The sequence below is a fragment of the Epargyreus clarus genome, unplaced genomic scaffold (genome assembly GCF_041222505.1).
Source record: "Epargyreus clarus isolate Ecla_fem2 unplaced genomic scaffold, WU_Ecla_fem_2.2 ptg000018l, whole genome shotgun sequence".
NCBI lineage: Eukaryota > Metazoa > Arthropoda > Insecta > Lepidoptera > Hesperiidae > Epargyreus > Epargyreus clarus.
In genome coordinates, this window is record NW_027332226.1 from 5,964,828 (window position 1) to 5,989,653 (window position 24,826).

The 24,826-nt window shown below is 33.6% G+C and overlaps 3 protein-coding genes across 3 annotated transcripts; 1 reads left to right on the plus strand and 2 right to left on the minus strand.

Annotated features, from left to right (window-relative positions):
- Positions 1 to 124: 124 nt before the first annotated feature.
- On the minus strand, positions 125 to 7,998 carry LOC140749871 (aldehyde dehydrogenase X, mitochondrial-like). Its single transcript, XM_073083105.1, has 11 exons — positions 7,840 to 7,998; positions 4,706 to 4,810; positions 4,034 to 4,301; positions 3,707 to 3,823; positions 3,447 to 3,634; positions 2,998 to 3,100; positions 2,318 to 2,499; positions 2,061 to 2,225; positions 1,317 to 1,474; positions 733 to 807; positions 125 to 263 (listed from the first exon to the last, which is right to left on the minus strand). Exons 1-11 carry the CDS (start codon positions 7,867 to 7,869, stop codon positions 188 to 190), a joined length of 1,467 nt encoding a protein of 488 aa, XP_072939206.1. The 5' UTR covers positions 7,870 to 7,998; the 3' UTR covers positions 125 to 187.
- Positions 7,999 to 15,045: 7,047 nt separating this feature from the next.
- On the minus strand, positions 15,046 to 17,260 carry LOC140749625 (uncharacterized). Its single transcript, XM_073082732.1, has 3 exons — positions 17,123 to 17,260; positions 16,462 to 16,593; positions 15,046 to 15,216 (listed from the first exon to the last, which is right to left on the minus strand). Exons 1-3 carry the CDS (start codon positions 17,183 to 17,185, stop codon positions 15,046 to 15,048), a joined length of 366 nt encoding a protein of 121 aa, XP_072938833.1. The 5' UTR covers positions 17,186 to 17,260.
- A 1,108-nt stretch (positions 17,261 to 18,368) lies between these two features.
- Positions 18,369 to 20,106, plus strand: LOC140749905 (uncharacterized). Its single transcript, XM_073083153.1, has 2 exons — positions 18,369 to 18,770; positions 19,775 to 20,106. Exons 1-2 carry the CDS (start codon positions 18,504 to 18,506, stop codon positions 19,940 to 19,942), a joined length of 435 nt encoding a protein of 144 aa, XP_072939254.1. The 5' UTR covers positions 18,369 to 18,503; the 3' UTR covers positions 19,943 to 20,106.
- The last annotated feature ends 4,720 nt before the right edge of the window (positions 20,107 to 24,826 follow it).

Below are 24,826 nucleotides of genomic sequence, written 5' to 3' on the forward strand. Positions count from 1 at the left end.
GCATTTTTATGAGAATATGAATGAGAAGGAGAATATTCTCATAAAAATCTTTTATCTACATGCTATTGGGCAGATTTCATAGGATTGTGGTTATAACGATATGAAAATAAATTTGATTAAATAATTTAAAGTTCAAAAAATTTTATATAGCAATTTAGTACAATTTGGTGTGGTTCTTTGGTTAATTTTACAACAATGGTTTCTTGGGAAGTTCCATGGTAACAGTCTTCGTCTCAAGGTATTGCTGGATACCATCCTCACCCCTGAAAATAAAGTTCATAATGTTAATCGAGAATATTTTCCGCACATACCACAAAAAGACAAGAAATCAAAATATGTTTTTTTAATTATTAGCCAAAGTCTTTTGCAAACATGCGCAGACAAAAGGACAGTTTTTGATAAATATTGAGGAACACTTTAAAAATAAATTACTCTGTAAGACTAAATGTAATGTTTGAAGGTGGTAGAACCTACTGTGGCTTGACCACTGCTTTTGTGCCTAATAACAGCAGTGTTAAGCGCTGCCGTGTTCTGGTTTGAAGGGTGTGGTAAGGGAGACATGCTTTTTCACAGCATTCCAGCTTAGCCAGCAGCGGCGCATCTGTTTCAGGCAGGTATCTAATCTTTTTGGGGTTGATTACAGATGTCCATGGGCGGCAGTAGTCACTTACCATCAGGCGGACCACATGCTAGTCAGTTGTACCTATATTATAATAAGAAGTATTTTCTTACAATTCACGACCAATGCCGGACTCCCTAAATCCTCCGAAAGGTGTCTGAGCTACGACGTGTTCGTAGGTGTTAACCCTGAAAACAAAATAAATGTTACTAGAATATCAGATTACTATTGAAGAATATCAGTTCGTGGAATGTTAAAAACTTTTACAAAAATAGACCGGTGTTCAATTATATTTTGCAACTTTCTCATGTAATAAAAGCAACAACACACACAACAACAAGCACACACAGATAAAAGACAACAAGAAAGCAGTGATAGCCTAATGGTTAAGAAACTCGGCCTCTCGATCGAGGGGTCCGAGGTTCAAATACCAGGCACGTACCTCTGACTTTTCAAAGTTATGTGCGTATTATAAATTCATTATCACTTGCCTAAACGGTGAAGGAAAACATCGTAAGAAAAAAATGCACACCTGAGAGTTTCATAAAAAAATCTCAAAGTGATTATGTGAAGTCTACCAATACGCACTTGGCTAGCGCGGTGGACTATGGCCGAATCCTTCTTATTCTGAGAGGAGACCCGTGCCCACCAGTGGGACAATAATGGGTTGATGATGAAAATAAGAATATATAGTTACCACACGGTGCCGGCGCGTACGTGTTTGATGAAGGCCAAAGCAGTGGTGATGTCGTTGGTGATGACGCCAGCTCCGAGACCGTAGTTAGAGTCATTCGCACGGTCTACGATTTCCTCGAAAGTTTCGAACTTTAGAATGCTTTGGACGGGCCCGAAGATCTGTTAAACCATGAAAAAAAATTTAAACTACCTAAATTTAATTTGCTTTACAACCAATAACAACGTATATAATTATAATCGTAGATGTAATCACAGGGGAATAAAGTAGCCTGTTAAAGACTACTAGCAGAAACTATTCAGGAAGTATGCTTGGAATATATCTCGCATGTTAGGTTCAAAGGTTTTCCCCATTCAAAGGTTTATCCATTTTACGGAAATTACTGACCAGTGATTCATCACTACTCAGAAATGATCTATGTCCTCTAAGGCAAATACATAATAAACATCTAAAGCTATTTACGTAAGTGGGTAGGTACTCCGCCTTTACATAAAATTTCGAAATTTGAGTATTTATGCTTCTTTGGGCATGCCTTTTTATTCTAAGTACTATTTATTTCCTGTGAATTTAAGATTTCAGTTTCTTGCCTCTGTGAATTGTTCTGAAAAATAATATATTGAATAGAATCACAGTGGCTCACGGGCGATTTCAATCGATGACCTAGCTTAAACCATGGGTAATTTTTATATCCATCCTCTAAAATTAAATTTAAAATCTATTGGAACTGATTGTGGTATCAAAATTAACCTCCTCCCGTGCAATCTTCATGTCGTCTTTCACGTCAGCGAAGACTGTTGGCTGGATGAAGTAGCCCACGTTCCCAAATCGGCCACCACCAGCTACGCACTTGGCACCTTCCTTCTTGCCAGCCTCGATATATCCCAGTACTTTGTTGAACATTTCAGTGTCAATCTGATTCGAAAATAAGTTATTATGTTGTAACTTTCATAATTTTATTAGCAAAATTAAATAAAATAATTACAAGAGATGTTCTTTTTACATACTTGAGGTCCTTGCTGGACATCTGTGTAGGGGTTTCCAACGGTCCTCTTCTTGGCAATTTCGGTAGCCTTGGCTACAAACTTGTCGTATATGCCTGACTGGACGTAGGTCCTGGTCCCCGCAACACAGCACTGGCCGGCATTGGCAAACGCAGCACGGTGGGCGATATTAGCTGCCTTCTCCACTAAAATGTCACAAAATTGGATTTTATTGAAAATATAAGCAGCAATAAAATATAGCAGACTAAGCTGGAACGCCTCGGAAAAGCTCTATCTCCCTTACCACACCCTTCAATACGGAACACAGCAGCGCCTAACACTGGTGTTATTAGGTAGAAATAGGTGTGGCGGTGGTGCCGCCGGAGTCGAAACACAAAGGGTTCTACCACTTTCAGTATTACCATTACTTATTTTAAGACTTATTATTTTTTTTCTACAGGTCAAATAAAGCTTTCATATGTTAAAATAGAGTAAAAAGTAACCATATGCCGTCAATTTTTTATTTGTCCATAGAGAGAAAGCAAAAACATGGTCAAACTATTTCACATGGAATTTATCCCGCAGTGATAAGTAGATTCGTACATTCATACTACTTAGTTGTTAAAATTTTGGTGACCTCAAGTTAAATAACAACAACAAAGTTAATTGATAATAACTACAAGTGTTTACAAAATTTTATTTACCATCTGCATCGTTGAAAATGACCAAGGGGCTTTTGCCTCCCAGTTCGAGGGTCACACGCTTCAAGTTGACAGCAGCTGCGGCGCTCATAATGATACGGCCAACCTGAAAAGGGACAATAATACATTTATTTAAATTTATGTACACAAATAAAGAAGTCTGTCTGCAATTTTATAAGCATTTAGGGCATAGCCTTATCTCTATGATGATAATTTTATCTTTAAGCCATAATAAAACGGATTTACATATTTCGCTATAGATGCTTATAGTACGGTATATCTACGGTATTTGCGTAACTTACGCAAAATCAAGATAAGCAGTGAACGCCTAGATATACGCGAACGATGTTGATGATTCAGTCAAAATTATAAAATAAAAATTCTAGAATAAAAATCTGCATCAATCAGAAAACCACATTAATTGTTATTTCTTCTGAACTTTTCATATTCACCTCTGTGGATCCAGTGAAAGCAACTTTGTCAACTTTAGGATGGTTAGTGAGTGCGGCCCCAGCAGTTGGGCCGTAACCGGGAATGACGTTGACGACACCAGGGGGGAATCCAGCCTCCTTGATCAACGCGGCCATCGCCAGAGCAGTTAAGGGAGTTTGTTCAGCAGGTTTCAAGACGATAGTACATCCTATAAGAAAATTATGGATAAATTATTTGTCAGTAAATTATTTAATTGAATGAAAATTAAATTGAAACGAACCGGCAGCTAAAGCGGGCGCAATCTTCCACACGAACATGGGGATAGGGTAGTTCCATGGCAATATTTGACCACATACTCCAACAGGGTCCTTCATAGTAAATGACAAAACTTCACCATCTGAAATAAGGAACAAATAATCATGATTACAAGTAATGTTTATATCTTTATAACAAAAGTAGCAAATAGCAAATAAACCTTGAAGTGAATTGATTATCACCACCTGTATATTAGTCAAACAATTTTGGAATTGCAATTTTCAGTAATTTGTGTATGTGATATGTATATAATGATATTATATTTTGTATTTGTATTTTATAAACTACGAACCAGCAGGAATGGTGTTCCCAAGAATCTTGTCTGCTTTTCCGGCATAATATCTAAGGATTGTTGTCGTCCACAAAACTTCGGTTTTCGCCTGTTCTACAGGTTTGCCGCAATCCAGAGTTTCTAGGTCTCCCAGATATTTGTAGTCCCTCTCCACAAGATCCGCCAACTTAAGTAGGAGACGACCTCTTTGCGAAGCGTCCATTGTGCGCCATTCCGAATATCTCTGGAATGCTTTTACAGCAGCTTCAACTGCTTTATCGACATCAGCCTAGGAATAAAATATATTTATGTGTTTCAAATTTGTTTCATTATTAATTTTAATATTTTCAAATCTATTGTGTCTCATTTTAAAGGATTTACGTAAAAAATCATGTTGTCAAATTTAAGCAATAAATAATTACCTACTATATGTATTTTTGTCTGTAAGTTCTTATACAGTCCCAAAGACCCAAAAACCCAAAGTCTCAAAGACGAGTCTTGCTAAAGAAATGCTTAAGATCGTTAGCTTAGAGCTTCAGAAAAGTCTGACCAATTTTTGTTTAAGTAATTATTTAAGTAATTAACATATTTACAACACATGGAAATGGTCTTGGATTCCATTGACGACATTTTTATAAATGGTAGTATAATAGTCGTTTCATCCCACACCACAAATATTTTTTTACTTATTACCTTGTCCCCTTCGGCGACTTGTATGATCACGGATTCATCCTGAGGGTTGATGGTGGGGAAGGTCTTCTTGCTCACAGCATCCACCCACTCGTTGTTGATGAACAACTGAAAATATATTGCACAATACTGTGTAAATGATTTGTTTACATAGTGAATAATGTGTTGATCCGGCTCTCATTATTCAGAATCATTACGATATATATTATCAATACAATTGTTATCGTAACACTATGTGTGACATTTGTTATATCAGAAATTGTATAAGCACTTGACATTACCTTGAAATTATTATTAATTATGTTTGTATTACACAATTATAACACAAATTTTATTGAAATTCGCAAGAATTTCGTTTTCAAAATTTATAAGGTGTTTTTAATTTGACAGTAAATTTAATTTTATTAGCTCTTATTGTATGCGGCGCAGAACATTAAACTTTCAAAATGTAAATAACAATTTAAACCCAATATATTATTACGTAGATAACAATAAATGCGGACAAATAAAAAAGGATTTATGGTCATCATCAACATTAAGTAAATCTTAATCAAAATTAAAAAAAAAGTTAATTACTCATAACAGTGATAATACTCAATAGCTATATTTAATGAGTTATTGTTATAAAACCCTTTCGATTAAAATTTGTTTTTATGAAATTTATTGTCATACGATTAATTTGCAAATACTTTATTCCACTTATTGTGTACTTTACTCTTATTAACATTATCAACTCGTGGAAAATGCCATGAACGATACATGCGCAGGATAACATGTCATTGGGTTTAACAATAGTCCATTTAGACCCGATTCAATACCCGGAAGTGCTACTGACGGTTAACGAGGTAAAATTAGACTTCGCAAGTACTGAAGTATACCGTGCATTGTTACGATTATATTGATGCTAAGCAGCTACTGTACCGAGTCACTAAAATGGACGTATTAACCTTTTTTCTGGTATAAAAGAGTAACTATGCTAATTCATGAGCTATTAAATAATAATTATTATGACATAAAAATAGTAAGTACAAGACTATGTATCAATAAGTTAAAAGGAGAAGCATGTTTCTAAATATATGTGAAAAATAACGTTGCTTTTTTTTAAATATGCGTATAAATAGCAATATTATAACTATGTTATTGCTATTTATTCATATTTATATAACACATCGTACATTATACGGTTAATGTTAACGTCTGTCTGTTTGTAGGTGGACACCCACACTCAAATTACAATAATTCTTGTTTGTTGTAATTGTTCATGTGTATAATGTTACTAGATTTTGTAGATCTGCGATTTTTTAAACAGATAATATGAAGTTTTAAAAATATACTTTTTTACGACTACGTAAAAACAAATAAATCATGTAAGGCTCTACGATCCGTCAAATTATAGATAATAAAATACAATATAAAATTTATTTCAATAAATTATACAAATTTGGGATTACTTTTAACTTTTCTGTTATAACATGATTGCTAAGAGGGAATTTAAGAAATATATATTTTTTTCTCAGAACCTTAGTATATTTCGCTGAAATTGCTTTTAAAAATCTCAAATTTAATCCTTATTTCTTTTGTGTAATAAATGTTTGTAATCATCGTTATTTTAATGATCTGGAATAATTTTATTGCGAAATAAAATAAAAAATCTCTTCGTTCGTGATATTCAAAGTACATATATAGTGCATTTGGGGTACTTAATGCAATTTTTATTGTAATTACCTGAGATAAGAAATTCACAAGAAGCAATTTTCAATTTGCAATAATGCTATGGTAAATTAACATTTTAAATTTGAAGTAGGTAAATGCAAATGCAAATCAAAAACATTTATTTTATGGTTTTAGGAATTTTATATGAGGAACAGTTAGCTTGCATTGCGTTTCATGGAATTACTTATTGCAGAATTCTTGGGTTCAAATACGAGAGCAACACAGACACTTAGGTTCCATATTTGTCATGCATACACTGTTCTTTTTAGGTATGTAGGAAAATGTTTAACTTTCATAAATACAGGCTTCTTGGTGGAATGATGTAGCCTTTTGATTTGCAGAACGCAGATATTTTAGATATATTTAAAACGTATGAAGCCTACATTACACCTTGTTAAGACCACATCTAAAACGGTTAAGTGGTTATCGATATATTATAAGGTACGTTATTATGTGTTATCGATAACGATATTTTGTACAGTGACTAGAAAATTAATATAAAAAGTTAATTAAAAATATAGTCTAAATAATTCTCACAATTCAGACCCAACGACACCCCAATTTTTAAAATCAATCAAGTAGTTTGGGTTTTTGGGCGTTCTAAAGAATGAGGCATACGCTCGAAAAACATCCACCGCATTTAGTTAACAATTTTAATTTTAATTGTGGGCTTAGAAAATAACAATTATTTTTCAATTACAAACAGACGGTTCAATTATATTTAGCTGTGCAAATGTAACAATAAATATTTCTGCTACCGTAGATAATTTAAAAACTTAATAAAAACTGCGTTTATTCATTTGAAACATTAATTTTATTTAAAGTTCTTTTACTGTTTCCTGCTAATTCGATGTGTTAGGTATGAATGTTTGTTTTTTGTCGTTTCATCTAAAATTATGATATTACGAGAGTAAATATCATTAACGTACATTGATTGATTGTTAAGTACTATTAACATGTTTTTAAAATAAAAAAATAAACATAAATAAAGAGTAAATTGTAATTAAAATGAATATATATTTAGCTAAAGTGCTGTAAGTGCAAGAACAAATACTTTAGTCAGGCATATGTTCAGTATGTAATAAAATTTAAAATATTACATACAGATAAACACAGTATGTAGATAGGTGTCAATTTAATAATTATAATTGTTGTAATATTTAAAACAAATCATTTTAGTAGTCATTCCGTTTAACCCTTAATGGGTTAAAGGAATTCACTTTTGAAAAAACAGTTGAAAGATTTCAGCAGAAATAAAATGCTATTTGTATGAGATACTTACGCATCAAATGCCGGTTTGTTAAAAGCCGGCCGGTACAAAACATTATTATGTTTAAACGAAACAATACAGAATTTCTAAACAACTTTCTTAATGGTAACATTTTACCTTCTCAGTAGTAAATGTAAAAAATAATATAACATACCTTAGTGTACTTGATCTCAACATTCGCCATTATGTTTCCGGTAACGCGTGTAGACCCGACGATGGCTTCCTACAAAGTGTCTGGTATTAGTTTAATAGTCAGGGAGTTGTCGCGACGGTGTACTGTATCGCACACATACATCGTTTAACACACGTCAACAATTGTTTACGTTAGGGTTGCCAATCCAGACAATGACAAATCCGTGACGGCCAATACGAGAAAAAAAAACTGAGTATGGTAGTGACATGAATGGAATTTATAAGCTTTCAACCCGTTGCTGGGCACGGGTCTCCTCTGAATGACATTTAGGCCGTGGTCTACGTGTAGGTTCGGTAACATACATACCGCCGCTACCTCTGAGGACTAAGTTGGAGCCTCTCCAACTTAGTCCTCAGAGGTAGCGGCGCGTCTATTGCTAACGTCAGGTAGAAATGTAATCTTATTAGGGGTTGATTACCAATGTCCAAGGGCGGCAGTAGCCATATACCTTCAAGTGGTTTGCTGCTTCAATATTATACTTTAATAGGCCGAATTTCATAACTCTGGGCTAGTCGATACTGCTACGAAGCTAATGGCCTGTAAATGAATCTTAAATTTTTTAATCAATAAGTTCTGTTTGAATAATTTTGTATAAGTAGAATACAATTCGATTTAAATTAATTCTTAAAAGCGGCGTTGTGTCGGTTAATGAAATAAATAACATTATAATGAATTTGTGTGCGTATAAATATTGATAATTTAATTTGTATTTTATTAAAAAATTACCCACTTACACATCCATATCATGTTTTTTCTAAGCCTTAAATCACACATAATCGGTCTTTTATCTCATAATATTTTTGATAGGATACGTAAATAAATGTTACTAATCTAGTTATGTAATTCCATCATCATCAACCCATTATTGTACCACTGCTGGGCACGGGTCTCCTCTCAGAATGAGAAGGATTAGGAGTTATGTAATTCCAGAACTATTATCATTCCAGTTTATAGTTTATTTTGTACTAAATACGATATTTATGTGAGGGAGTTATTTTGAAATGAAAAGTCTATGAACGGTCCAATAAATAATAAAGTAAGTAATTGTTCTAGCATAAGTCATGATGGTAGCTTTTGTGCGTTATCTTTTATATAATTGTGATAAGATTAACAGAGAAGTAAAGGTTATCAGGAAGAAAGCAAATTATTTTCACGGGCTGTTATTTTTCTATAATTATACCAAAAGATATAGACGGTCCATCTGATAGAAAGCAGTTACCGACGCCTACGTAGTCCATTGAAATGTTACATTTTTGGATTCGAACAAGAGATCTCTTTATTCGTTATTAAAAACTCTTTATAGCATAGATTCTGTAGGTTATAGAGAACTAATTTGAACAGTCACTTTTGATCGATGTTATAAAGACATGTAGCTACATTAAATATAAGAATCACAGAAACACTTAAAACGTTCATGTACATGACATTTGTAGATAATAATAAACGTTCAAATCAACGATCTAATGTTGTCTTACTGCCCATGAAAATTTATTTTTAGCGAAATCGTAGAGTTGTGACAGTGTTGTCTAAGAAGTTAAATACAATCGCGTGTGTTACCTAACAGCATTATTGTTATTTTGAATATCTATATGAGTAAGGTAGTTTTTTTTCTTACCTAGTACAAATATAGACTTCAAAAAATAGATTTTTCCTTTGCACAAAGTTTATGTATAATCTTTGATGTGGTTTTCGATTTACGTTTAAAAAAGATAAGTATGTTATGATTTATATATTCTACTATAATAAAATTGAATTAAAATACCTTATTTTAATTCAACCTACTACTACTATTATTTATGTCCAGGTATATTTTAAGATAGCCACTGCGCTATTTCACGTTCACTACAAAACTGCTGTTTCTCTTGTTCATCGAAGGTAATGAGATATGATATTTTTTATCATAATCTTATCATTGTATGATGTAAAATAAGTAAACTCATAGTATAAAATTAATATAATAGTTATTCTTAGCCATTATTTGGTACCGGTTATGTCTTAAGTCGGCATAGTTAATTCCGTAGGAAGTACATAGTAATTAAACCATTTCTTTACTTCTACACCAGGCAGTATTTTCTCTGCAGACGGTCCGCACTCGCCGGCGGCTGGGAGGAAACTGAGTGACCTGAGTGTCATCTGTTTTTAACGGAGAATAGGAGACAGCTGTCACTGGCGCTGTCAGCGTCACGTCAGAATACCACAGTACAGATTGTGGTACCGATGCCATAAAAACGCTGAGTAAATGTTTGTTGTTCTCTGATTAAATGAGTAGGTGCTAAACCGTGGTTTTAAAACAATTGCAGCAAGTATTAGGTTTATTAAAATAAAACTCGACTAAATAAGACACCAAAATGGTATCTTTTAATGGCATACTCTCATATGAAGTATTAACCAGAAGGAAAACTTTTAAACATTATAAGATAGCAATTTAGCAATATCGCTAATTTTAGAATGACAAAGCCTTTAGAGAATATCTATGTAGTAATACCGCAACTCTTGAGTAATTAGCGTAAGGTTTTGTTACACATATCATATAGCGCAGTAAGAATGCTGTCAATACTAAACTTGCCTGTACCCCTAGTACGAGTTTTCAAAACATCCCACAGTTTTACGTTACATTTACTCAATCCATTATTCTGTTCCGTTTGCTTCAGTAGAATGAGTTGTCAAAAGCGGACCACTGAGTAAACGTAACAATAAGTAAGTGAAAATACGTAAACAAATACCAAAACAGTCATATTTGTCATAGCCGTAAAAACTCATGGTAAGGATACTGTTCACATATTACCTCAATTTTACTACAATGACAACACATGACAATGAGGGCACGACACTGAGGGCGGGCGAGGACTTGTATGAAAATGTATATTATTATTCACACGCACCAAATTAACGCGGAAGATACTAACCAAATCTCAATTACAACCCAGCTACAAATTTATGTCTTTGATGCTGGAAGAGAAGCTGCTAACCTAACCTAACCACATCATGCTGACATTCTATCGCTGCCGTGTTAGGTTGTGGTATGAGTGAATAGAAAGGTATGTGTAACTGTATATGGAATTAAAGTGATCGTTTACAATATTGGTTTCTGACATAAATATTATGACACCGCAGTAAGGTTTAGTTATTGTATTACGCTATTATTAAGACTTAGTCGTAAATAAATTGGAATCAATGTTAAAATTGAATGTTAATCTCTTACTTCATCGTTGGAAACATGGTAGAACGAGTGTATATCAATCTGAGTGATAGCACCGGCAAATTGCTAGTGTGAAGTAGTTATGTGGATGTCAGCTGATTTACAAATGAGGCGACCATTTTATGAGCAGTGGCGAACGATTTTTGTTAGGCTTCAGGAACCCCAGTTCTATATAGGGTTGATCACAGATGTCCTTGGGCACTAGTGTCCTTTTAACATCTTGTGGGTTGCAAGCTCACTTGATAGTTCAATTGGTGTTATAAAAAAATTGCTAGTAAAATAAGTCCATTATTTCATGCACATTTTATTTACATTAGTGGGTAATTTCCACACAAAAATACTGTTAAAATTTATTTCAATTCCATTCTTATTGATAATACATAGGTAACATGTCAGACTTGAGTGCACCTATTAAGATTATATTTAGTAAAGTCATCCTATTTAAATAGGTAAATTGTTTAATATCGTCACTGCACAATATGTAAACTTTCCCTTATCAATACGAAGTAAGTATGTTTATTAAAGACAATTATCTCTCAAGTGTTTATATTTACTACATTGATAAGTACTTATTTAATAATTAGTGAAAAAATATAGTTACAATGTTTTTATTGTCTTGCACCATGTTATGTAAAGGTTATGGTGGATAAAATAATCTACACTAATGTTATAAAGAGGAAAACTTTGTTTGTTTGTTTGGTTGTAATGAATAGGCCCAAATCTACTGGATCGATTTTAAAATTTTTTTTCACCATTCGAAAGCTACATTATCTACGAGTAACATAGGCTATATTTTATGAATATACTTGATAAATAGATTTTGAGGCACTACAAAGTTTGCCGGGTCAGCTAGTGGTAGATAAAATGAATTCAATTTATATTTACACACTTTACTATAGATTAGCTCAATTGTTGCAACAGAATAAACTCATTTTGAAAAAAAAATGGAATATCCGAATTGGGAAACATACTTTTATTTATCATTTTAATAGAAATACCTAATTAAAATAATTCTGGTTTATTATGTCCACTAACTCCATCTCATAGAATGTGAAGGCACCTACTTCTAAGTTACAATAGATAGCAGATAAGTAGGGTTATTAAAGGTACATATGACATATGGAAATAACTCTTTTTCACTATTCTTCTCTCGTCCTTGTAAACATGTTTATATAAATAAATAAAAACATATAATAAACCAATAAACCATAAACCAATATAAATGAAATGAAAAAAAATATCTTCACAACGTACTATTAAAAATATTAAAATGTAGAAATAGAAAAACACCTCAATAGTCAATGTAACTTTACAGTGTCTTGTAAAAAAGTACCATTTATTTATCAGATGGAGTTATATTCACGAGGTTACTGTTATTTGTTTATTGTATATTTCTATTCAATAAACAAATAAAAAAAATGATTTTAAAGAAGTTTAGCAATTTTTTTTTGATTGTTGTTGTATTAGTTTTTTATAAATAATAATTTAATGACAGTGAATTAAACGCTCATATTGACTAAGAAATTATTTCGTGTGTTAATTTAGATAATTAAAAAAAAAATATTCCGATACGATCATTTTTTCGACCAATTTTGATGCCACATAAACCCGTCCATACACGGACGTCCAGAAAAGATTATGTTTAATATTATTATTTACTATGTTAAACAAAAAAAATGTTATTAAAATATATTTTATGTGTCTGATAAATTATTTGACTTGATATTAGTGCACTCAAATTAACCTATAAGTGCAATATAAATAACAAAAAATCAATTTCAGTTTCGAGAAAACTGCTTTTTTTGAAATGTCGAGAGTAGAGCACAACCTCAACGCTTCGCTTATGAGGCGTGCAATTAGCAATTCCTAAACATAGATTATGCAAGGTGGCTAGATCTTTAATGGGTAACTGTATTCGCTACTACAATAAAATACCTGACCACATTTTGAATCTCACAGAAAAAAAGTTCAAACATGTCGTTAAACAAACTATGTAAAAAAGCGTACTATAAACTAAGTGATTATTTGACTGACAAAACGGTGTGGTCTGAAGTAGTTCCAGCTCCACATGTACCATTAGGTTAAGTTTAACATTGTAAAATCCATTTTTTTTAAAAGATGTGTGTTATGGAGTTTCTTTCGCCGCTTCTTCTCCATAACGAAACACCTTGTGAAGTGGTGGTAGTTTGACATTCAAAAAGTGCTCTGTAAAGAACCTATTTTGAATAAAAAAAATTGATTTGATTTGATTTGATTTATTATGCGACGGGTATTATGACGTACACGCTGCAAAATAAAAAAAAGTTTTTTAATGTCAGCATTAGTTGCTTGCTATGCATTTGGGTCGCAATATCAAAAACTTGTATTATGAGTACACACTTAACTTGTTATTAATAAATATAGTTCAAAAAACTAAAAAACATGCAGGGGTGCTTTTCGAAAACTGATAAGTGGAGCACCCTACACTTTTTCCACAATTATACTATTTACTGTTTCTTGATTCCTAGATTGAAAATTATTTTCTACTTTTTAGTTGAGTTTATCATAAAAGCGTGTTTTTTAGTTTTTTGAACTATATTTATTTTACTAATTTTAGTAAGTATTTGTAGTTATAGCGACCATCATTATGCATCGTCTGTAAGTGTTTATCTATTACGGTTTAAGCGATAAGCCCTGTGACTCACGAACAGCGGAGGGTTTCGTTTTACCCTTTGAGTACGGAATCCTGAAAATAATTCTACAAGATTGCATTATAGATATGTTTCAGTACATTTGAGTTATAGGGAAGTAACATTAGTATTTTTCAAAACTAAAAATCAATCTAGTAACTTCGCCTGAACTGTCCCTAAGGCGCTTTCTCTCGCCTCGAAAATCGTTAATCCTGAGGATGTTGATAAGGACAATGATACAAAATTATTAAAATCGTGTATTGTTTTTGATAATTCTTTAAAATTTTAAATTAAACTGAACGTTCAAAGTGGATAGAAATCGGGTTTAAAGATTCCGTTACTGTTACGTAAAAGCGTGTTAAAATCGTAACAAATTCAAATAATAATAGAAATATAAAGCAACTACAATATTGATTTCATGAATAATTATGTGGGGGTCGTTTAGTTTGCGATCGAACTGCAGCTGAACGGCTCTGGTTTATTTGATCTGAATACTTTGAACTAATTCAGTTTCATCAATTATATTCATCTCAGTTTTCTAAAGGTATCTAGGATTTGAACGATTATACTCCATGCAGTTACTTTATGAATTCTTGTTACTTTGCTACGAGCATGTGTTTTGGCCGCGAAAGATGGGCATTCCCTGAGGTCTAAGGACGGTTGATTTTATGGAGTCTTACTAAATATATTTTTGCAATAGAAACGTTCAGCGTGCCGTCCTAATGTTAAAAGGCTTCTATCACCTGGATACTGGTCTACTGTAGATTCCAGATACGTGACCTATGAGGCCTACGTTGGAACGCCCCACTAGCTACTTTCTTATCATTTTGTGTAGAACAACGGCACCGACAGTAGTCCCTACCTACTTAATCGATAAATGATTTGTTTCTTATCTTATGTTATTATCATTGACCGTGGCCGTGACTGCCTATCATCATGTGTTTAAACAATGATCTAGTGGACTTAAATTACTTTAATGTTATCTGAATGCATGAAAATGGCCCGGGTTCCACCAAGCATCGAACCCGGTTCACTGTGTCCAGATTGGGCTCAAGAAATTGGCAGTTGCGCTTTTTTGTGGTGTAATACATATAATTAGATCACTTATAGGCACAGAAAGGCAAGTCAAGATAAGGTATTTTTACTGTTATTATTATTGGATTATGACTATTTTAAAGTAAATAATAATAGATTAATCATAATCAAATAATTGATAAAACAAATTAAATTCAGAAACTTATTATTTCTTTAATTTCAAACTTACGGTTGGAAAGGTAGGCAATAATAAATATAAAGGATTTAGTTCAAAGTTTTATTTTTTGGAAAAATATCAACTTGTACAACAGCGCAGGAGAAGTTGCAGTCGTCGGTGTAAAACACGGATCTGAATGTCAAATTTCCATATAGAAAACTTCCTCCATAGTATTTCTGTGCTACTTCTTCTATATTGATATTTAAAGAGTAGTTACCCTGTAAAAGTATTTTAATAAGATTGAACAGAACTAACGGCATTTTCTCGTAGTAAGTGGTTTTCCATGGATATCTTTGATAGTAGCTATATAAAGCCTGTTCTACACTTATGAGGACAAAGGTTTTTTTTTATAATATAGGAGTAGCAACTGGCAACTGGTAACAAGTGGCAACTGCCACCCATGGACATCTGTAACCAACCCCAGATGGGATTAGATATTCCTACCTGAGGTCGGTCACAGATGCGCCGCTACCCCTGAGGACTAAGCTGGAACGCCTCGGAAAAGTATGTCTTCCTTACCACACCCTTTAAAACGGAACACAGCAGCGCCTAACACTGCTGTTATTAGGCAGAAATACGTGTGGCGGTGGTGCCGCCAGAGTCCAAACACATAGGGTTCTACCACCTTCAAAATGTGCCTTATGTGCCAAAGGTGCCTTATGTGTAAGTTAGCCGGCATCCACACGATCAACAAGCAGACGAGGTCGGTTAAAAATAGGTATGGCGTAGGCACCTCTTCGGCCTTACCTTCCTTAAAAAGTATTTTTTATTTGATCATATGATTTATACAATTTATGTATTACTATCCTTATATTGTCAAACGGACTTGCAGTTCACTTAATATTAAATGGTCAGTGGTTACATCTTTTAGATATACGCTATACAGATTTTCTGTACTTTCGTACAGATAGCTTTTAAATTGAGACTACGATCACTTTAATGAATTTGGTGCAATTGTCCAGTTGAACCTACACCCACTTGTTTGAAATTTACAGGATGTCATTTGCACGATTTCTATTGCGATAGTTATCAGTTAGAGTACTAACTACACTGTATACCTACTAGTATCTACAATTTTGGCAAAGGGAGATATTCCACCAGGCTAGGAGATCATATGGAGCGGCCCTTCTCAATTGTCAGTTCGGAGCTTGTATTTATTCAAGCTGTTGAGAAAACCTTGATAGTGTGATTCAGACACACTAGTGGCGTATCTTTTGATGAGTTGCTGAAAGTCGGCACAAGTAGGATACTTGTACATATTATTACTTCCGTAAACTTTCGCACCTACTTAAGTACCTACTTCGTCGCATGGTTGCACATATTGCAAAATTGTAATTATCATTATTTAGATAAGATTATTGATAAGGTTCTAATGTACTACTTCAATATTCTTATCCTTTATATATGTGTAGGTATAAACTTACCACTCATAGAATTATTTGATAGTTACAATATTAACTTACTTTTTTGAAAACACAATTTTGGCTAACATTTAACATCGCTCTAATCAGCGGTCCCATGAAGAGGTGGTCGCAAGGTTTCTTCATCTGCAGCCTTACAAGGGGTTTGTCGTTCGCCATAGCTATTATTTTGCCCTGATCAAGTATATATATTTTTAAAACGATAATACTATCATGCAAAATAATAAAAAATGTGTGTAGAATATTAGATAATTGATAAATATTATATTTATTAGCAATTGCAAAAACCTAACTAACAAGAGGTATTTTAATTGTAATGTGGAGTAATTTATATAAATATAAAGAAAATTAAAATATTTATGTTAAGATTTTATTCTAAGATTGGCTTAAGAAGGACTTTTCAAAAAGTAATCCTTATACCTATTGCATTTACTACTACCATCATCATCGACAACTAACATCACTAATCAATTAATAACACCCTAATTATCATAAATATCATAACCACGTTGACGTGCACTAATGTTAAAGTTACCATCGTTATACAGATACTTTAACAGCAATTAATTAGAGCATTAAGAGCAATGTATTAATAATTTCGACTAAGCAAATCCTTATAAACCTTGATACGACTTTCATACCACTTCCGTAAACCAAAAAATCGCAGACTTAGACTTGAGGTCATTTTCATCCTAAATATTACCTTTGATGGAGTTACATTTTCTAATATCTGTATATTGTAGATGACGGTTACAGCGTTCTCCATTTTAGCAGAAACAATACAACAATCTTTACGCTTCGGCCCTTTGCATGTCTCAAAGCTTGTTACCGCTAAAGAGAATTCTCCCTGCAAATAAATTAATAAACTATGGAATAAATGTTTAACTACTTGCAAATATATTCTAAAACTTAAATTTCAATGGGTGTCAGTTTTTCAAATTCAAATTCAAATCTTATTTATTCAAAATTGATTCATATAGAATACTTTTTGAAAGTCAACAAACTACCACCGCTTCGGAAGGTGTTTCGCTATGGAGAAGAAGCGGCGCAAGAAACTCCTGTTTTGAATAGGTCGGAAGGATGTGGTAAGATAAAGAAATAAGAGCCGTTTCAACTTAGTTCCCGGGGCCAGGAACACTACTGTTTCCTAGGGAAAAATATATGCAAAATATAAATATATTATATTAGTATAAATGTTAATCTTCATAATAGGCAATATGTAACTGAGGGAAGAATTGTGTTCGTGCAATTTGAAGTCTGTTTTGGGCAAAGATATAGACAGTTGTAAGGGTGGAAATTACAATAAACTTCTTATAAAGGGCACAAACTCCCAATATCTTGAAAAATAAAAACTGTATTATTTGCTTACATAATCCTTTTCAGAGCTCGTTATAATATACACTGTAGATACAGTAATATAAAAAAATAAAATTTTAAGCATGTTTCTGTGATGAATGACGAGATTAAATGAGCTACAAAACGATACAAAACCACTTGTTGAAATAATCAGATCAATCTGATAGCGAGAATTAATAGTTTGTAATGACATTTCCCGAATGCGATTTAAATTAATATATAAGTATAAAGTATACACTTCCGTGATGTGTTTTATATTATAGGGAGTAAATGGTGGATAGATGATAAATCATAATGCGGCAGAGGGTGACATCAATTCTTAATGATTCAACCCCTATGTATGCTTGCCGATTTTGTAGTTGCATCTACTGAAAATTAAAAGTTTGAATTTTTGTCATGTTTTTGTTTTTGGAGATCGAAATACAGTTAAAATATAATATAATAAAAGTTGAAGTAATCATTAAAGTGGATACATTTAATGCTTTAGAAGTAACATAAGAAGGATAAAACATAGACAACAAAATTGCAATAATTTAAAAGGGCAACTAACAATTATTCTGAACGCATTGTTATATGATTTTTGGCATAAAGAAATGACACAACCACTAATGACGAAAATACAACAGCTTTAATACATTTTGTAAGCAACAATCATCTGAATATTTGACGTAAAAAACCGTTTCTTTTATCTTAGCCGTCATGAAAATCAAAACAAATAGTCACATTAAATGTTGAAATACGTTAGCATCATTTTGAAGTTTTTCAGCTTGGGTCTGGTAATAGCAGCTGGTGGTTTCTGGGCGGGCGGCGAAGTGGATAGAAGGCCTAAATACAGAGATGAACAGACCCTCATAGGAGGGACGGTTTGGACCCAAACGATTATTCCCATTGGGCTTATCATATCAAGTATTATAGAAGAAGAGCTGTATGTCTTCGTACATGCCTACTTTCTGTTTGCTGGAGTCTTGCTCTTGTTTACTACTGGTTTGGTTCTAGTAAGTAGCATTACATTTTATCATATAAAATTTCTAAATAACGGCGATATATGTTACTGATTTGAAAAAGTAGAACACTATGAATTATAATTATAAATTCCTCTGCTCAACAATGCCTGTGATCGTGATGTCTGTCTATAGCAAAATTACGAGTAGTTGCAAATTTTATTTACTTTGTTGATAGCTAAATTTTATTAAATAACAACTGTACATTTTGAAGATTTTATCCTCACCTCCTAGAGCATTAAGAACATACGAACATACGGAAAAAAATATTCTTTATATTAGTTGTAGAAATTGCACCAGAATCATCAATTTAATCGGGTTAATTTAGATGATGGCATAGCCACAGGCAAAGTCGCGGGGGAATATTTACATGAATAATATACGAGTAATTTAGACCACAGTCATTGTTATAATATTAAAATCTGCAATAAACAGCGTGTAATCGTTCATGATTTATGTTATGATCAAAATTAGATCAGATAACAAACACTAAAGTATTGAAAATCAGTCAAACTACATAGTTATTAAATATCTAACCTTGAAACGTAACACTCGTATGGAAGTTAATTATTCCTTCTTACTCTTTATAAAAGCTGGTAAACTTTGGCAGGTTAGCTGAAGCTAAACAGCTTGACCAATTTCTGCCTTCTAGTATTGCTTTGTTGAAGGGTGTGTTAAGGTTGATTACAGGTTCCCGTAGCCTGTAGTGACCAGTCATCATCACGTGGGCCACATTCTCGTTTGCTACTGGCAATAAAATAAATTGTCCTATGTTTTAAATATTGTTATACCATAAAGATACTGTTGTAAACTTAATCCTCCTATTAAATTAGACGTGTTAACAGACTGCAAGTAGAAAAGGCGATGTTGCTGCTTCTCAAACATCAGTTTACCTATATGTAGCTAAACATCTGTGATGTATAATATGACTTTTTCTGTTTTAAGAGTACTTATCAGTAACTAAAGCAAGAATATAACGAGATTTTCCGTATTTTCAGATTATCGGCGAATACAAATCAATGCACAGACGCGATTCGTTACCAACACTTCCAACTCCGGTGGAACGACCTTCGTATGACAAAATATATTTAGGCATAGGAATATTATCGCTGTTAGCCGGAATCTTCACATTTATTGACTTCCTCATAATTATAATTTGTAGGTAACAGCTGACTCTTAGTATATGGTTGGAAATGAAGTGGAAATAATTTTCTTGACGACATACGCTTCATGAATACACTACATTATTCATGAGGATTAATGGAGCAGCCTTTATTATATGTTATTTAAGATAACAGTATCTGGATTTTAGTAAATGATTGTATACATATTCGTATTAGTATTTTATTTTCAAAATGAACCAATTATTGTTATCTAGTTGAGGTCGATCCCAGATACGTTGCTACCCCTGAAGACTGCGTTGGAATGCCTCGGATTAGTACCTCTTCATTACCACACTCTTCAAACCGAACAAAGTAGCGCGTGGCACTGTGATTATTAGGCAGGAATAATACTACTATGGATATACTACTACTCTGGATCACAGTACCTTTTTTTTGAGGGAAACCTTTAAAAGGTACCCGACGCCATGGGTGTGATACCGGGTTATGTAGGACTTTTACTGTACTAATACCCCCGGTGGTCGGCATTTGGTGGAGAACGCGATGCTCTTCTATCGGGCTCTGCCCTGTGGGGAGCAATTTACGCTCCTCTCACATCCCCTGGTGATTACAGCGATATGCGACCACACAAACCGCTGTCCTTCCCGGGGTCGCTTGCTGGACGGTTTGAGCTCCCACTCTTGCCGCCCGTAACCCCGGAAGCCCCTTTTAGTCGCCTCTTACGACAGGCAGGGGATATGGTAGGCTCATTTCTGGTCCCAGTACTACAGGGACAACGGATCACAGTACCTACGCGTCAATTTCCGTACATGCTCGTAGGTACAGAAAACTCACGTATACATGTAGTTTTATAAGATTGGATTTTTATAAGAGTTTTAATAAGAACTTGAGCCCATTTGATGGTGGTCACCGCCCATTGACATCTGTAATCAACTCCGTAAAGGAGAGGTTTTGCTTGGAGCCGATCTCAGATGTTTGCCACTTTTGAAGATTATGATGGACACTTCATAGTAAGTGAGCTGTAGGTATACTTGGTAGTTTTAAGGTAATGTAAAAATGAAAAGACAATTAACGAAAATAAAGTAATTAAAATTACACTGTCTGATAATAATTGTAATAATTAACCCACTTATAATGCAAGCTACATACAGGTTGGCAGATACAACTAATTAGCTACTCATTGTTTAATTATAGACAGTTTGATAAGTTCACCGTCATAATTGAAAACAGCAATTTCAGATAGCAAATATTACCGAGATTATGCTATCCATTACTTATCGTTATTATTTTATTGACCTAGGCAAGGTTGCTGGCGTACGAACCTTTATATTATTTAGCTATCATATTAAGTACCTATCTTAGTTAAATATTATGTTAACGAAAAGCACAGGTCATAGCCTAGTGGTTTGAAATTCTTAAAAAGTGGTTGTAGAATGTCGAATTTTTCCATTTCAATGTCTTCGTCGTCGTCAACCCATTACTGTCCTATTGTTGGATACTGGTCTCCTCTCAGAATGAGAAGGACATAGTCCACCGCGCTGCCCTAATGCGTATTGGTAGACTTCTCATATCTTTATAGATATGCAGGTTAACCTCAAACCCCTCGATCGAGAGGCCGTGTTAGATTTTTACGTGCGTTTTAGAAATTAGACACCAACACATGTAAGAGTTTTTTAAAAATTCTCAAAAGTGTGTGATATCTATCAATCGGCACTTGCCTAACGTGGACAATGGTCTAAACTCTTTTCACTCTGGTAGGAAACCCGTATTCAGTGAAACAATAATGAGCTGAGGAACCCGCCATTAAGAAGTCGAGTTTCAAGTACTAGGCTATCACTACCTAGAGCAAATAAATAACAGATTCTATGAAATATAATAGGAAAACCCATTAGAAATACCCTACATGTATAATACTTATCAGTATCATACGTTTCTAAGCTGTGATTTATTTTATACAATTGTACGCAACGTCTAAAACAATTACCTTATTCATTTATGTTTATACAACATTAGAGTTTGTTATTCTTCAGTAATAAAGGTTTGTGCACATCGTGAGCTACTCTCATACTAAAATACAGGCATGGTAAATGATAAGCAGTAGAATCAGTATAATTGAACCATACTTATATCTTTTTTTTTAAACCACTGAACCGATTTTAATGAAATTTTGTACAAAGATAGTCTGAGACCCGAGAACGGACATAGGATAGTTTTTATCCAGGAAATCCCACGGGAACTAGGGATGGCGATCTAAGATCTATTAGTTTAGTTTAGTTTAGTTTAGATTATTTTAATCGATATTAGTAAGGATTGAATCTTAAACTATGCATTTGATCAAGTGATCGATTGCAATGATCTTTAGCAAAGTTGTTGTCCATGAGCCCACGAAAGTTCCAGAGTTGGTGCGACCAATTTTCGCCAGATGGGGCCACTGTCGTTCCAATGAAGGTACGAATTATCAGTTTTATCTATGTTAGTATATCGTATTATTTTCTTTTAAACGCGGGCAAAAACTAGTCTGATTTTATAAATTAAAATCATCTTCAAGTTAATTAAACTTTCAACTGGCCAATTTATTTCAGTAGTTTTCCGTTTCCACTTTAATATAACTATTGAGTATGAAAATATTTTTCCTTGATAATAAAAATAATGAATAAAGATCTCACCCCTCAAACCCTCGTCAGTCACCTCTAGTTAAGAGGGGTGGGACGCATTCAAGCGTGTTAGAATTATGCGTCCGATTAAAGGGTTCTTGGTAAGGGTGGTTTATTTTTTATAATAAAAGTAACAAAGAATACGGGCGCATAATACAGGTACTCGTATTTCTAAAATATAGAGCTCTATGTGGTTCAACTTGAAGGTGGTGGAACCCTTTATGGTTCGACTCCGGTGGCACCACCGCCACACCTCTTTCTAATAACAGCAGTGTTAAGCGCTGCTGTATTCTGGTTTGAATGGTGTAGTCAGGGTGACATACTTTTCCGAGGCATTCCAGCTTAGTCCTCAGTGGTAGCGGCGCACCTCCGTCCATCGGCGGCGGTAGTCACTCAACATCAGGTGGACTGCATGCTCGTCTGCTACTCTTATATTATAAAAAAGGGAATTGCGAATTTTAATGCAATTTTCTCGCTTCATAAAAAGATATACTTTTTGATGTATATAAAGCTACGAAGCACAGTCGTCTGTATGTTCAATAATATTGTTTAAAATCTAAAATAAATCCAGAAGTTATCTTTAAACAGAGCTATGGAATGCGATAAATTAGTAAATGTAGTGTGGCGCCAGGCTTAGACGGATGTAGCCTATATAAAGATACATTGTTATAACATCCTCAATTATTTCCAATCAGTTCATGTATCCATTGCAATGTTCGGAGGGGGATCTCTAACACTATAGAGAGATAATACGGCAAAAATGCCTTTTGGATTGTAAGTAAAACCAGTTTTACCTTTAATTAATCTATCATTATGTAAAAATGCTGTTGGGCAAGTGGTAACATTGTCATGTAAGAAAGAAGCGTTATGCTTCCTCTAACGAATTTCTCAGTCTATTTCGCATACGAATGTGTGCTTCGTCCATAGCAATTTTGCAATGAAAATTGAGAAGCTTTTTTCCTGACGGGGGCCCGTTACTGAACACATATTTGTTTTAATAATTTCGTTTTAACGATGGTCTAAAAATATTGCTTAGAATTTTCAATTGTATTTTGTTTGGTTTCAGTTTATTAATAACTGGCTTACTGGCATTCGGAGCATATTGGACGACGAAGTACTTGATGAACTTGCCCGAAGGTACACCGGCTGCGACCATCGATACTACAACATTTCCGCCTAAATTAAACATGACCACGCGGTATTCATAGTTCATAAGAAAATTACAGGGTTTTAAAATTTCGGCTATTGTATAATATGTTATTGTAAAATGTATTATCAGTATTTGTATAAGAAATAATGTAATTTAGAATAAATAGGATGGTGTTATAAAAGACATAAAATGAAAATGTTAAGGATGATAATAAACAAATGAACTTGGCTATGAATACCACAAGAATGTATTATATTCACAGACCTGGGGACCTACCACCATCTTTAAAAAAACATCATAATTCAGGAAAGTTTTATTTCAATATTGTATCAACATTATTTTGTTTCGTACCACGACCTGCTTAAAGCAGTTTTGTTTTATTCTAGCCGATCGATGTAAACTTAAACCCTTCGCTTATCCATTGTATAAAAACAACTGATATTGTCATATTTTCCATAAAAAATAAATCTCCTGCAAAAAAAGGATGAATAATTTCGATCGATATAATACAAAACTGCTTAATGTAATGTTATAAAAACAATCTTACTTTAACGAGGTCGTGGTACGAAATTTCAATGTATGATTAAAATAATATTATTTTAAGAGATGGTAGTAACCCCCCTGTATTTGTTTTGTTTAGATGTAGGTCTGTGATTATATTACTGGAACCTATATGAATTTAAAATTATGTTAGCAAAAATATTTTTTTGTTATGCATTTTTTGTGCTTTAAAAAAAAAACATTTCTAAAATATATGTTTCTGATATGATACTTTGGAATTGAAAAAATAACAAAATATATACTTATGTCAGTAATAACACCCTTTATGTAAATTTTGAGTTATGGCAAGATATCATTATGAGCAAATTATCTATAACTATGTTTTATAAATACTCCCGTTATAACTCCACTATAATTTTCTATTGTTACTTTTAATAATAATAACAGTATAGGTATATTAGTTATATACTTAAGGGCTCGTACACAAAACTGCGATGCGACGTCGCATCGTAAAAGTCTGCGAGCTCCCTCGACGCATCGCAAAAACTTGCGAATTAATTCGCATCGCGCACCTGCGATGTTTCGTCACACTTGTTGACGCCATTTTTATTTCGTTCTGAGACA